Here is a 14,590-nt window from a genome sequence, read left to right as displayed (position 1 = left end):
GCGAGCACAGGCAGACAGAATGGCAGGCAGAGGCAGAGGGAGAAGCAGGCTCCCTGACGAGCAAGGAGCCCGATGTGGGACTCGATCCCAGGACGCCAGGATCATGACCTGAGCCGAAGGCAGCTGCTTAACCAACTGAGCCACCCAGGCGTCCCTTGAGGGCTATTTAGAGTGGGACAGGTTTCTTGGAATAAGCTGGGCATTCCAGATGGGAACAGCTTAAGCAAAGGCATGGAGGAGAGAGAATATAAAGGCTTTATGCACACCAATGTGGCTGGGTGAATAGTAGGGCTGGGGATAGCCTTGCAGTTAGAAAGGCAGACTGGGGACAGACCAGAGAGAGTCTTGTATACCAACCCAGCCCATTTCAATTTGATCCTTAGGCAGCAGGGAGCCAGGGAATGTTTTTGAGCAGAGGTGTCAGCTGAAGAAGTGGTATTTTAGGAAGACTGATTAGGGCCCATCTGGATCAGGTGGACCAAGCAGTGAAAAACAAAAAGCCTGACTGTTTCATTCATAGCCCTTCTCTAACTCCTGTGATGGCGTAAAACATGCAAGGGTTAGGAGTAAAAGCTCTGACAGGAGTCAGATCTGGATTCACAAAGCAACCTTATGATCTGGCTGAACTTGAGCACTCCCCGAGCACTCAAGTCACCTCCCTGAGCCTCAGTTTGTCCATATGTAAAATGGAGATAATCATCTCTACCCTGCCTATCTCACTGGATCACTGGTGCGACCTGAATGAAATAAAAAACTCATTAACTCACTGAAAAAATGAATCCCACTCATGTATCAAGTCGTGTTGCAAATGCTGAAGAGACAGGGATGAAATGGGACTGCAGTGAAAAGGGGCACATAATTCCCAATTACTGAGTGCCCACTGCATGCTCCTTTCCACCTGTCATCTCACTGAATCTGCCACAATGTAGGGCTCCAACTCACGACCCTGAGAAACCAAGAGTTGGAGGCTTAACTGACTGAGCCACCCAGATGCCTCATCTCAACGAATCTAACAGTATCCTTACCAGGTCGAGCCCATTTTATAAAAGAGGAACTCGAGGCTCAGAGGGCTAAGTAAGTCACCCAAGGGCCTTTAGGCCTTAAGTGACAGAGCTCAGGTTGTGGGCTCAGGGCTGACTCAATGGGTGAGCCCTGCCTCCTAGCACTAAACATTCGAACACATCTGGCTATTTCCAACTTCCAGGCCTCTATCTTGTTCCCTTACCAGGTGACATATCCCACTTTTATTTTTGCCTGTGGAACTCCTTATTCACCATCTTTTAAGTTTTAGATCGGGCTTCAGGAAGCCCCCAGGACAGCTGACTGGGACCCCTGGGGGGTCCTCAGCATTTAACCAAATTAACCAACCTCAGCATTTAACCTCAGCATCTCAGCTGGGATCCTCAGCATTTAACTAAACTTCTCCCATGATATTAATCTCATCAACACTATATCCTTGGGGGGGCACCGGGCGGGCTGAGTCAGTGGAGCGCGTGACTCTTGATCTCTGGGTCATGAATGGCTCGTGAGTGGGGCCATGAGTTTGAGCTCCACCTTGGGCATAGCGATTACTTAAAAACAAACAAACAAGCAAACAAAAAACTATACCCTTGGTCTCTAAACTTTTTAAAAAGCATGTTCTCTATCAGTAAAAAAAAAAATCTTAAGTGTACACCCATAATTAGGCATTTTTCTCAATAAAGCACTGTGTATACACCTGCTTCTGTCAGTCCATGTATACTAAATATCAGCAAACACTGGTTCTTGTTTTTTATGAAAAAAAAAAAAGATAAATACAGGATCTATCTGATATTTTCCTCCCACACCCCACTGACCCCTGACAAATGACAAAGTGACACCTGTAAGTGGAGGCTGGGTAGGGGACGGTGGGGCTGGTGGTCTCGGAACCTGGGAGTTCAGCCTTTTCCCGCAGGGGGCTGGACCTGGGGTGGGGGGAGTCTTGGGCGGGAGAGGAGCACCTCTCACCCCCCCAGCTGCCGCCCTCTTGAGCCAGCGGGAGGTGGGGTGAAGTTGAGCCGGGATTAACGAGGGAGGGCTGGGAGGCTTCCTAGAGCTGCAGGGTGGGCAGAGAAGGGGTGCGGATAGTGGAAGGCACCATGCCCCTGCAGGACGACACCCTCCGAGAGGTGTGGGCCTCGGACAGGTCCGGAAGTGCCCCCCACCACCACCTCAACCTACCAGAACCCTGGGGGGCCCAGAGGGAGGGGCTGGGGGGGCAGACAAGGGGAGGAAGACAAACTGATTCCTTTGCTACAATCAGTGGACACGAGGAGGAAAGCCAGAGCCCGGAGGTCCAGTCGCGCCTGAAGCAGGTACGCGCCACCCCTTCTTGGAAAGGAGGCAGGGAGAACCCGCCATTGCGTGTAAACCCACGCAAGGGAGGGGATCTGGGAGTGGATCACGTCCTCCTCAGCAGCGTCTGAGGTTGCTTCCTTGTAATTTTTTTATTTTTTATTTTTTTTTATTTTTGAGGGAAGGGGTGTTTTGGGGCATGGGATGTCCAGGGGAAGAACTGGGACTTTCCGACTTGGACGTGGCCATGATGCATGGGAGAGGGTCACCGTTCCCCACCCCAAGAAGACGACTGCGGTTCCCCTCCCGATAATCCGCGGTTATTTCTGGCGGCTCAAGGGATTAGAGGGTCACGGGCAGCCCACAGAGCCCCCCTTTCCTTCTACTCCGCCCTCTTGACCCCCCACTCCGCAGCGACCCGTCAAGGGGCAGAAGTTGAGGAAGAAGAGGACTGAGGCCCCGGAGTCCCCGGGCCCTAAGGGATCCAAGTCCCGGAGACCTGGAGGCGGGCTGGGCACCGAGCCCGGGAGCGCTCCCCAGGGTGAGGGACGCGGGAGGGGTGCGGCTGAGTCCTGGAGTCCTGGGGGTGGGGACAGCGAGGGGGGTCCTGGAGGGGTGGGAGCGGGCTGGGGTTGAAGTGGGTAGGGGCTAGGAGGGATGTATGAAAGCCAGGGGATGGGGTGCAAAAGTGTAAAGAGGGCCCAGGGGGACCCCCATGGAGAGGAACCCGAGGAGGGCAGGGTCCGGGGCTCTGGTGCCGTTGGAGAAGGGGGTCCGGCCCTGCCTGACCCCGGCCTCTCGGCTCAGCCGGGCGGAGGGGGAAGCCGCGGGAGGATCCGGCCCCGCAACCCCCAGAGGCCCGGCCGTCGCGCACCGTCTACGCCAAGTTCCTCAGGGACCCCGAGGTCAAGCGCGACCCGCGGGAAACCTTCCTGGTAGCGCGAGCCCCGGACGCGGCCGAGGGTGAGACAGGGGCCGGCGGGGAGGCCGGGAGGCGGGCACTGGGGAGAAGGCGCTAGGTGGCCACACGGGAACCGCGACAGGGAGGCGGAAAACTCGGGGAAAAAACCTCCCCTGCTCTGGCCTTCTCTTAGAGTCAGAAAAGAACCTTATTCTCTTGTTCTTTACTCTGTTTTCCAGATGGGGAAACTGAGGCACAGAGCAGTTAAGAGTTTTGCCTTTAACTACAGCTAGGGGCCAGAGGTAGCCCAGATGGGTCTGGCTGGAGGTCAGAAAGGGACAAGGCCAGGGAGAAGCAGAGGGTCCTGGAGGGGACAGAGAAAGCCTTACAGAGAAGGGCCTTTCCCCCAGAACAGGATTGCCAAGTCCCTTGCATTCCCCCAACCCCAGCTCACTCCCCTGAACACCTTAGGGTGTCACCCCCAGGATTTGAGGAAGGTGCTGGAACTGTGTTCCTCCTCCTGTTCCTGTTCCCGAAGGGGAGCCTCCCCCGCCATGACCACTTCCCAACAATCTGGGGGGACTGGGCTCCCAGATAATGGGGCCTACGCCAGCCCCCATTATGAGAAGTTTCTACCTATAGAGGATGAGGAGGAATCAGACGAGGACCAGGAAGAGGAAGAGGAGGCAGAGGAAAAGAAACAGAAAACCCCTCTGCCACCCAAAAAGCCTAAAGAGAAGACTTCTGCGGGTATCAAGGAGAGGAAGGCCAAGGCCCAGGGACAGAAGGGTGAGTGTTGAGGGTACAGAGGGAGCACACAGACTCGGAAAAGTAGCCTTGTCCTTCAGGGCTAGGCGAGAGTTGAGACATCAGGAAGTTACCTAGTACCTGGATGCAAGAGTTTCTTTCTCTGGTGTCTTCCCCATGGTGGTCCTTAAGTACCTAGATCACTATGTATCCACCGCCCTCCTCCCCCCGCTGCCCCACTGGCTGCCCAGGGGGCTCTGTGAGCCAGGGAGGACAGAGGATTTTAGTTTTGTGATTTTAGTTTTTTTTTGGTAACTCAATATAAATTATTGTTATAATTTTCATAAAAGTATCAAAGTGATTACGGTGCAAATCAGTCAATGAAATAAATGCTGTTCATGGCTCCCTGGCCTGGGCTACAGGTACCACAGGCTGATCTAAAGGGGAAGAGGGAGCTAGGACCTTGGGCCTCTGTGGGAGGGACAGTGTGCTGTCTGTAGCACCTGCTGGAGGAAGTCTCCTGGGGGTTTGCTAAGGGTTTGGGGTGGGAGCTGGAAATCGGAGGCTCAGTTAGAAGGCCCGGCATTCATTCATTCATTCATTCATTCATTCATTCATTCATTCATTCTGTAATGCCTACGAAGTTCCTGGTATTTGTCCTGCCCTTTATGGACTCGGGATTAAAGCACGACGAGCAGAAGACAGATCCTGGGCCCTTGTCAGGCCTTCAGCTTCCCTGGGGACTGAAGGAATGATGAGTGGGTTGGAAGGCAGCCTTCAGGCCCAACAGGCTCTTCTTTGTCTAACCCCTCCCTCCATTTCCAGGGGACCTGGGAAGCCCTGTCCCCCCAGCCAAACCTCTGCGCCTTAAGAAGAAAGAGGCACCAGCGGGGGAGGGGCCCAGGATGAGAAGGACGAAGAAGAAAGGTGAGACTGGTCTCCGGAGGAACAGGGGACTCTGGGTGTGGTGGACTGTGTCTCCTTCACATCCACCCACACAGGGTCTGGGGAGAATGACAGGGACCCCTCAGGGAGCCCGGCCAGAGTGAGAAAGAAGACTCCAGCAGCCTTGTTTCTGGTCCGGGAAGAAGGCTCATCTGATAAAGCTCTGAAGAAGAAAGGTGGGTGGCTGTGGTCTGTGTGCCGTGATGTGGAGAAGCCATCCTGGGGGTGGGGAGCCGGGATGCAGGGATCAGAGTCAGGTGAGGAGCAGGCTCTGGGGTCAGACGACTTGACGGCCATCTTGCTCCCCACTTGAATAGCTGTGTGGCCTCAGGCAGGTATTTTAGCCTTTCTGAGTCTCTGATAACACGGGAATACTCTCTTGTATTTGTGGGGAGGGTCCAAGTAAGACGTGGGGGTTAGTGCTCTGCCGGGTCAGGGGCATACAGGCTTGCTCCCCCTCCATGCCCAGGCACTTCCAAAGGCCCAGAAGAGGAGAGGAAGGAGGACGAGGAAGAGGAGGAAGAAGGGGCAGCCGTGGGGACCAAGAACAGCAATCAGAAGGGCAAAGCAAAAGGAAAAGCCAAAAAGGTTGGGATCCAGAGGGGAAGGGGGCTGAGGCCCCTTCAGGGAGCAGGGGCCTGGGTTTGGGGGACTAGAGTATAGAACCTCGTGGGGTGGGGGAATGGGGCTGGGGTTAGAATCTTGACTCCCTCCCTGATAACATGATAGGAGGACAAAGGGCACCAGACTTGTGAGAACAGAGAAGGCGGCTGAGGGGTCACTGGGCTGGGATAGGCTCCCTGAGGGCCTGATGTTATCTGGGCTCTAAGCCCTCCCCTCTGCTGCCTAACCAGCAGCCCCAGCCAGAGATGCTCACACAGTTGCCACATGAAGGGACACCCATCTTCTGTACCAGAGAGGCAGAACACACAGGCAGAGCATGTTCACTGACTGTGTGAGTTGTTAAAATGTTCTCACACTACTGCTCTGGGGCCCCAAGTGTTTTCCGCTAGCACACCCAGGATGGCCCAACCTTCTGGCAGCTGAAGGGTTAACACGGGCAGACAGGGGCCTCCAGAACCCTCCTCCAGGCCCACCAGGGTCCATTCAGACCCAGGGGCATTCTCAGGGGCAGAACAGGTTACTAACTATTTTGAATATTGCTCTTCCTCACAAAAAGGACTCAGGCACCAACTTGGACAAGCTGGAGTTAAGCAGGAGAGGGCGGTCAAACTGGAGAGAGAAAGGGATGAAAGGCTTTGAGAAATTGGTTTCCACAAGTGGAGATATCACGCTGAGGGCAGGGCCAGGGTCTGAGCCATGTGCATTTATTGGTTCATTCAGGAGTGGTCAGGTCTTAGGGGACTGACTCACATTAGTCAACCTTACCAGATTCCGATATATATACTGAAAGGCCAGTTTCTTATCTCCCACAGGGAATATAACCAACCGCAGTGCCGCCTCCTGTACAGTAGGCCCTAGAAATTCACAGCTGTGGAACTGTTTGAGTAAGCTCTGGCTTTCTCCACATCACATTCCAAACATAGTCTTACATTTCCCGAGTTTCTTCAGGAGCAGCTCAGAGTGGAGAGGAGATGCTCCCTGGCCTGCGGGCTACGGGCCTGCTCACCAACACCAGCCTCACTTCACACGCAGTCCAAACCTGTCCTCGGCAAAAATGGCCAACCTCAGCCTATCAGGGATTCCTCGTGGCTCTCCTATAGCCCCTTAGTGGGAAAGTTCCCTATAGTGGGAAAGTTGGGGTTGGAATCTTGGCTCTCCCTCTTAGGAGAGGGATAGAACATGAGGGTGGAGGACACCAGGTTTGTGGGGTCACCAGGCTGGGCCTAGGCCACCCTAGGGGGGAATGCCACCAAACTGTGATTGGGAGTTTTTCTATGAGCAAGATAATCTTTTTTATTCATTCATTGTCTTACCTCTGTATTGCCGTCTGACAAAGCACCCCCAAAACTTAGTGCCTTAAAAAAACAAACATTTCTTTTCTTAGTTTCTGGAATTCAGGAATCTAGGAGGGGCCTAGCAAGATACTTTGGGCTTGGGGAGTCTGTCCCTAGATTGCTGTCAAGATGTCAGTTGGGTCAGCAGTCACTCGGAAAGCTTGGCCGGAAAGAGAGGATCCGCTTTGAAAATGGTTCACTGTCATGGTTGTTGGCTGGGGCCCTCTCCATAGGGTGGCCTGAATGGTCTAATGACATAGCAGCCAACTTCACCCAGGGCTCAAGAGTGGCCCAAGGGAGACAGCAAGGAGAGGCCACCATATCTTCTATGACCAGGCCTTAGAAATGACCACCCCCCCCATCACTTGGGCTATATTCCATTGGTCAGAGAGACCAAACTCTGATAAGATGTAGAAGGGGGACTACATGACATGTAAATACCAGGAGGCGGGGATCGCTGGGCCTCATCTTGGAGGCTGGCTACTACAGTTATTGATATTTACCAGACACTGTAATGATAGCAGTGGCTAATATTCTAGAACACAGCGGTTCATACCTTTGGCCCCACCTCAGCTCACCCCTTGAGACAGTGTCCACACGGAAGATCTTTCTAAGGCTCTGGTTCTAACAGGTACCATTTAAAGCCCAGTTCCAGGGGCACCTGGGTAGCTCAGTGGGTTAAGCCTCTGCCTTTGGCTCAGGTCATGATCTCAGGGTCCTGGGATCAAGCCCCACATTGGGCTCTCTGCTCAGTGGGTAGCCCGCTTACTCCTCTCTCTGCCTGCCTCTCTGCCTACTTGTGATCTCTCTCTCTCTGTCAAATAAATAAATAAAATCTTAAAAAAAAAAATAAAGCCCAATTCCACTTCTTACTAACTGTTTGAACTTGGGCAAATTGCTGAACCTCTCTGAGCCTCAACTTCAGTAAATTTGGACAACAACTTCAGTAGTTACCTAAGGGAATTGAATTAGTTAATATTTGGAAGATACTTAGAGCAATGCCCAGCGCATTGGTAGACTTTATATGAGTGTTTGTTAAATATAGAGATGAAGTAAGGTCTCTCCCGGGTATCCAGCCCCAACCTCTGCATTTCTCTGGTGAAAAAACTGAGTCATATGGTGTTTCAAGTGAAAGATGACCGAGTTAGTGATGGAACCAGGATTTGAACCCAAGCTGTCTTGCTCCAGAGCCCAGGCTCTTAACCAGAAGCCAAACAAAATAATAATGAAATGCCAAACTCCCCAGAGCCTGGGGAAGTGTGGGGGCCCAACCTACTGTAGCTGGCCCATCTGTTCTCTTCCCACACAGAAAGCGGTGAGTTGTCCTGCCTGTCCTGCCTGTGTCCCAGTACTGGGGACCTGCTGAGAGCAGGGGAGCCAGTGCTTCTGGGCCTGATACATGCTCTGCCCCAAACCAGAAGGAGGAGAGAGCCCCATCCCCACCCATGGAAGTGGATGAGCCCCGGGAGTTTGTGCTCCGGCCTGCGCCCCAGGGCCGGACAGTACGCTGCAGGCTGACCCGGGACAAGAAAGGCATGGATCGGGGCCTGTATCCCTCCTACTTCCTGCACCTGGACACGGAGAAGAAGGTGGGTAGGGGGGAGGCGGCAGGGGAGACAGACTGTAGGTTTCAGCACCCAGGCTGGCGGCGGGGGTAGGGGGGGGTTGCCTAGAGCCAAAATACCAGGGGGTGGGTGGAGTCCAACACAAACAGGCCTTCCTTTCCCTCTCACATGCCTCCTTCCTTCACCTGTGTCCCTCTCTCCCCAGGTGTTTCTCCTGGCTGGCAGGAAGCGGAAACGTAGCAAGACGGCCAATTACCTCATATCCAGCGACCCCACCAATCTGTCCAGAGGAGGGGAGAATTTCATTGGGAAGCTGAGGTGGGGCTGGGAGGCCCGGGGGCCATAAGAATGCCACGGCGAGTCGCTTCCATCTCCCTGTGCCTGGCAGTGTCCGCCACAGTGGGCACTCTAGAAATGTCCCCTGCCCCAGGGCGTCCCACACGTGAATGTGCACAGATCACTTGGAAGCGTTGTTAAAATGGCCCAGTGGGTCTGGGTGTGGGCCAAGATTCTTCATTCCTAACAAGTCCCCAGGTGATGCCCAGGCTGCTGGACCAAGGACCTCACTTAACATAGGTCATAAGGTCCATGAGGGCAGGGACGGTCGGTACCTGTCTGGTTCGTGGCTGAATTCCCAGCACCTGGTACATGTAGCAACTCAATAAAACATTTACTAAGTGAATGCATAAACAAATATCCAGCACCTAACCTGTGCTGTGTCCCCCCCATATATCTCATCTAATCCTCACTGCACATCTGAGAGGTAAGGGCAAGGGGGACCCCCGAGTCACGCCTTATTTCTTATATTTATATACTTAACAAACACTTATGAAAGGCCTACCTATGTGTCAGGCATCGTTCTAACTTCCAAATATGAATCCATTTAGTCCCTTTCTTGACCAAGTGAGTTAGATACTGCCATTAGGCCCATTTTACGGAGGGGAAAGTTGAGGCTCAGAGTTTAGCCTGCCTAGGGTCACGCAGTAAGAGATGGAGCTGAGATCTGAAGGTTGTCCAGTGTCCTTCCAGATTCAGCTTCTAAAAAGACCTCATGAGGAGCGCCTGGGGCAGGGGACAAGAGTAGCTCTGTCCTAAGACACCCACACCCTTGACACAGGAAGCTCTCCAAACTGCCTGGCAGTGAGGAAGGGTCTTGGAGCAGGGGTGTGGAATCCCTCAGCCCCGCCCCCAGCTCCGCCCTGCTTGCAGGTCCAATCTCCTGGGCAACCGCTTTACCGTCTTTGACAATGGGCAGAACCCGCACCGTGGAGGAGGCAGCACTAACGTAGGAAGCCTTCGGCAGGAACTGGCAGCGGTGATCTATGTGAGAATCCCCCTGGGCGCACCCCCGCAGGACACTCCCCTTCACATGGGCCGGCCTAACAGGCATCTCCCTCCCAGGAAACCAATGTGCTGGGCTTCCGGGGACCCCGGCGCATGACGGTCATCATTCCTGGCATGAATTCGGACAACGAGAGGGTCCCCATCCGGCCGCGAAATGTGAGCCCAGCACCTCCCTGACGCCTCTCCCTGAGGATCCTGCTCCCACCTGACCCACTCATGACCCACTCCTGGGGTGCTGGGGGGGTTGTGAGGGGCTCAGGTTGCCCATACCCAACTTCCTGGGCACATCCATTCATTCTGGAAACTCGTGGGATGAATTAGGGGGTTTTGTAATTGAATTCACTGAAACAAATACAATGGCTTTTTTTTTTTTTTCAGTGTATACCACATCATCCATTCATATATTCATTCACTGAATGAATTGCATATTGCGTATATTGTACTATCCACCTTCAGTGTATAATGAGTGCTGATTATTAATCTAGGCAACTGGAAGACATCAGTGAGTAAAAAAGATCTGCCTTCATGAAGCTGGCATTCTAGGGGAGGAGACAGACCAGACTGTAGGCGATAATTGTGCAAATAAGTAAATTGTGTAGAATGTTAGAAAGTCACAAGTCGTACGGAAGAAAGAAAAAGAGTGGGCCTCATTGAAAAGGTGATGTTTAAGCAAAGACCTGAAGGAGGTGAGGGAGCAAGCTGACGGATACCTGGGGAAAGAGCATCCAGGCAGAGGGAAGAGCCAGTGCAAAGGCCCTGAGGCAGGATGGTGCCTGGTGGGTCTGAGGTGAGAGGTGAGGGTTGAGTTGCAGATAGGGCCTGTATAACTGGTTTGTACTCGCAGAAACAGGAAGCCACAGCAGGGTTTTCAGGAGTGACTTGATTTGCCTTTTATTTTAAAAAGCAAAGATTGCTTGTTTGTGTGTGAGGTCTAAGGTAGGAGGGAGAGATGGCCCAGGGAGAGGTGGCCTCCTTCAGTGTCAGTCCCTCCCTCTGCTCCTTGGCACTGGCAGGTCAGTGAGCCCAGGACTGCAGAAACAGGATGACTGGCCTGCTCCATACCTGTAGTGATGTCACTACTTACAATGAAAAATAACACCCGTCAGCTGATCACTCATCCTTCCATGCTGGCAAGTCACACTGTAATCAGAGGCTCAGCCAACCCATGAGGCATGAGGCATGGAAGGCTCTAGTCTCTAGGACCTGTGGGGTCCCACAGCTGCTCCTTCCGGGCCTGGACTAAACACACAAAAGCTCCAGAGGCAGTGCCTCCTGGGTGTGTTTGGGCTTGGTGAGAACTCCCCAGGGCCGTTCCGGGTAACTTCATCATTTCACTGTCCATCAGAGCAATCCGACATTTACTGAGCATTCACTCTGGGCTGTTAACTGATCTGAATAACATGCCATGCACTATTACCTTCCTTAATCCTCACAAGACCCTGTTGTGTGGGAAACTGAGGCACGGAGCTGTCAATAAAATATAATGCCTTCCCTTTAAGTATCTAATTCTGCTTATGACAGTGTAGTGGGAGAAACAGTAAGAGCAAGGTGTTACGGAGGGAGCCTCGAGCTAAGACATCGAAATCAGACACCAGGTCAGGGAGGCTTCTCAGAGGTCATGATCTTGTGCCGACTCACTCTAAGCCATGATGGGACCAGTGCCAAGGGAACTGGGGAAAGGAGCATCTCAGGAGCGCTATCCCATAGACACCACTCCTTCCTTTGAGAAACTCTTCTGGGACATCTTATTTTAACCGCTGTTCACCTGTCCATCTCCCCACGCGCAACTGTGAGCTCCTCGGCGAACTTAGCCTGTTTGGTGCCTTCCTCTTTTTTTTTTTTTTTTTTTTAGATTTTATTTATTTATTTGACAGAGATCACAAGTAGGCAGAGAGGCAGACAGAGAGAGAGGAAGGGAATCAGGCTCTCTGCTCAGCAGGGAGCCTGATATGGGGCTCGATCCTAGGACCCTGGGATCATGACCTGAGCCGAAGGCAGAGACTTTAACCCACTGAGCCACCGAGGCGCTCCTGTTTGGTGCCTTCTTGTGATCAGGTGCCAGCATGCGGCTGTTCCGAAGGCCCACTGGGGGTCAAGCGCATGGACGCCTACTGGGGGCCAAGTGCTACTTCCCAACCCTCCACTTTGACATCCCACAGGGAAACCCCATTCTCATAGAGCTCCACCCTGCCCACAAGGACACCACAGAGACCAAGTGTCCTTTCGGGGATCCCCCGAATGGATGTCGATGTCCAGGCTGCATACCAGCACACGCATGCGAAGGCAGGCCCAGGTCCCCAGGCCCCCTCCCCTCGGTCCCGAGGTATCTCGGCCACCCCTAACCGTCCTCTCCCTAACACTCTACTTTGGCACCCCAGGCCAGCGATGGGTTGCTGGTGCGCTGGCAGAACAAGACACTGGAGAGCCTCATTGAGCTGCACAACAAGCCACCTATCTGGAACGAAGATAGCGGCTCCTACACACTCAACTTCCAAGGCCGAGTCACACAAGCCTCGGTCAAGAACTTCCAGATTATTCACGCCGATGACCGTGAGTATCTGAGGCCCCAAGCTGGGCTGTTCCCCACCACCTCCAGGACCCTGACCCTCCCTCGGGCCTTTCCCCACCACCTGGCTGTCTCTCTCTCTCTCTCTCATACACACACAAGCGTGAGCGGGTGTGCACAAAGCTGTCCTTGATCTCTGGAGCCAGAACATCTAAGAAAGTCACTCCCTCCTGCATGGGCATTGACAGCATGCTCCCAGGAACCTCCAATATTCCAAGCAGTTGTCTTGGGGCTCTCTGTCCCAGGCCTTCTTTCTAGCATTGACTAGAGCCTGGGGTGGATACTGGGATATTCTGGGTAAGAAAGACTATGCTGAAGGGAGAGTTAGTCTGCTGGAGCTTGAGAACCACTCAAAAAGGCTGCTGAGGCTCAGAGAGGGCGGCACCTTCCCCAGAGTCTTTCAGCAACTCCAAAAGTTCCCACTGGCCATGAGAATTTATTTCACAGATACACAGAGCCTCCTATGTGCTAGGCACTGTTCTCCGGACTTTACAGTTACTGAATCATTAAATCTTTCAACAACCCTGTCCCCCCAATACCTGAGGAAGGTATTATTATTGTCCCTACTTGGCAGATGAGAAAACTGAGGCTCAGAGAGGGAGAGCTGGCATGAGAACCCAGGTGGTCTGGTTCTAGGGCCCCAGGACCCAATCGCTTCAAGATGGCTGCTTTGCAGGGCTAGGAATTATTCATCAAGCATCTTTGAATGCCTACTCTGTTGTCCTCAAGTAAGGTCAAAGGCCTGCCCTCAAGGAGTTAAGGAAACAAGATATGCCCAGAACACAATTAAATAAAAATGTCCCTGTTACAGGCCTGGGGGACAGGTTCCCACTAGGGTGAAGAAGTTTGGGGTGGAAAGGTACCTCCCAAGGGACTATGGGTTCCCAGGATTGGCTGACACCGAGCAACTTCTCCATCCCCCATTCCATCCTAGGGATGTGTCCCTAGTGTCACCTGTCCCAAGGCTTTAGAAAACTGCTCTCCAGATCACATTTCTGGTGGAGCCTGGTCTGCAGAGATCAGGGGTATTTTTAGCAACTTCCTGTTCCTATGGATGCTGGGGGAGGTGTTGGGACTGGGGCTGGGATCCTGGACCAGATATGGGATGGGGCTGAGTGGAGCCACTCAATAAGGTAGGGACGCAGGGGCTAGTGAAGGGATAGAGCCTGGCAGTCTAAGATGGGACTTTGGGGCTGGGGATGGGAAGGAATGAGGCCGCAGCCACTGGAAAACGATTCTAGGCTGGGGGATGTGTGACAGGTTCCTATATTTAAGTGCCTGGCGTACACACAGCCCTGGGTGGCAGAAGATAAGGCAGGGTCCCTGCCCTCAGGGGCTTATAGTCTGAAGGCTGGTCAAGCTGCAGGTGGGGCCAGATGGGCCAGATAAGGGGTGGATGGGTGGAGGGTAAATAATTGAGATGGAGGCTGAGGATAAGGGCCCCAAAGCAGAAGAGGGAGACTTCTCCCAAAGGTGAGGACACTGCCTGCCAGGATTGGGACCCCAGGAAATCTTGCCCCCCCCGCTTCCCTGTCTGTGTCCATAGCGGACTACATCGTACTGCAGTTCGGGCGCGTGGCGGAGGACGCCTTCACTCTAGACTACCGCTACCCGCTGTGCGCCCTGCAGGCCTTCGCCATCGCCCTCTCCAGTTTCGACGGGAAGCTGGCCTGCGAGTGACCCCGGCAACCCCCAGCGCCCGCCAAGGGTGGGGGAAAGGATTCAGTGGAGGCCCGCAGGGTCCGTTCGCCAAAGCCCCCACTGAAGACTCCTCTCTTGTCCGGGGCTGACCCCTCTGTCTCCGAGTGACCTCCATCCGCTCCCCAGCCTGGCACAGGCCGAGGCAGGGGAGGAGCTCAGACGGCGGTCCGACAGAGATGAAGAACATCTGGAATCGGGAGCCGCACATCTGGTCGCAGAGCTAGCCTGCGCCGCTTCACCAGCCGCCCCCCTTCCCCGCCCCGCGCCCCAGTCACTTCCTGTCCAGGAGCAGTAGTCAGTGTTGTTTTAACCCCCTCCGGGATCGTCCTAAGGGCTCCGAGGAGTGGGGCGGGCTCGGAAGAGGGGGTAGGTGTTGCGGGAGGAAGACCGGGTACCCACATCCCCAATAAAGCCGCGTCCCAGACCCAGCGAGCAGAGGTTCTTCAGCGCGTGCCGAGAACGCGGCGGCGGGAGGGGTCCGGAGCGCGGGAGAGGTCCGGAGGGCGGGCTGGAGGCCAGCCTCCCCCACCCCCAACCCCGCTCCCGCCCA

The 14,590-nt window shown here is 54.0% G+C and overlaps 1 protein-coding gene across 2 annotated transcripts; it reads left to right on the top strand.

The window, feature by feature from the left end:
* Positions 1 to 2,117: 2,117 nt before the first annotated feature.
* LOC111152344 (tubby like protein 1) lies at positions 2,118 to 14,019 on the top strand. 2 transcript variants are annotated; one of them, XM_022510847.1, is made up of 15 exons: positions 2,118 to 2,164; positions 2,282 to 2,333; positions 2,728 to 2,818; positions 3,121 to 3,276; positions 3,857 to 4,003; positions 4,787 to 4,888; positions 4,963 to 5,082; positions 5,376 to 5,494; positions 8,174 to 8,179; positions 8,283 to 8,453; positions 8,635 to 8,747; positions 9,639 to 9,753; positions 9,831 to 9,929; positions 12,152 to 12,323; positions 13,886 to 14,019. In XM_022510847.1, the coding sequence occupies exons 1-15, from the start codon at positions 2,118 to 2,120 to the stop codon at positions 14,017 to 14,019; spliced, it is 1,644 nt and encodes a 547-aa protein (XP_022366555.1). The 2 variants fall into 2 exon arrangements, with proteins under 2 accessions (XP_022366555.1, XP_022366556.1); XM_022510848.1 differs by lacking the exon at positions 3,121 to 3,276.
* The last annotated feature ends 571 nt before the right edge of the window (positions 14,020 to 14,590 follow it).

Source organism: Enhydra lutris, unplaced genomic scaffold (assembly GCF_002288905.1).
Source record: "Enhydra lutris kenyoni isolate GAN:26980312 unplaced genomic scaffold, ASM228890v2 scaffoldscaffold28, whole genome shotgun sequence".
NCBI lineage: Eukaryota > Metazoa > Chordata > Mammalia > Carnivora > Mustelidae > Enhydra > Enhydra lutris.
The sequence above is the reverse complement of the archived record's forward strand: the minus strand, read 5'-3'. Positions and strand labels throughout refer to the sequence as shown.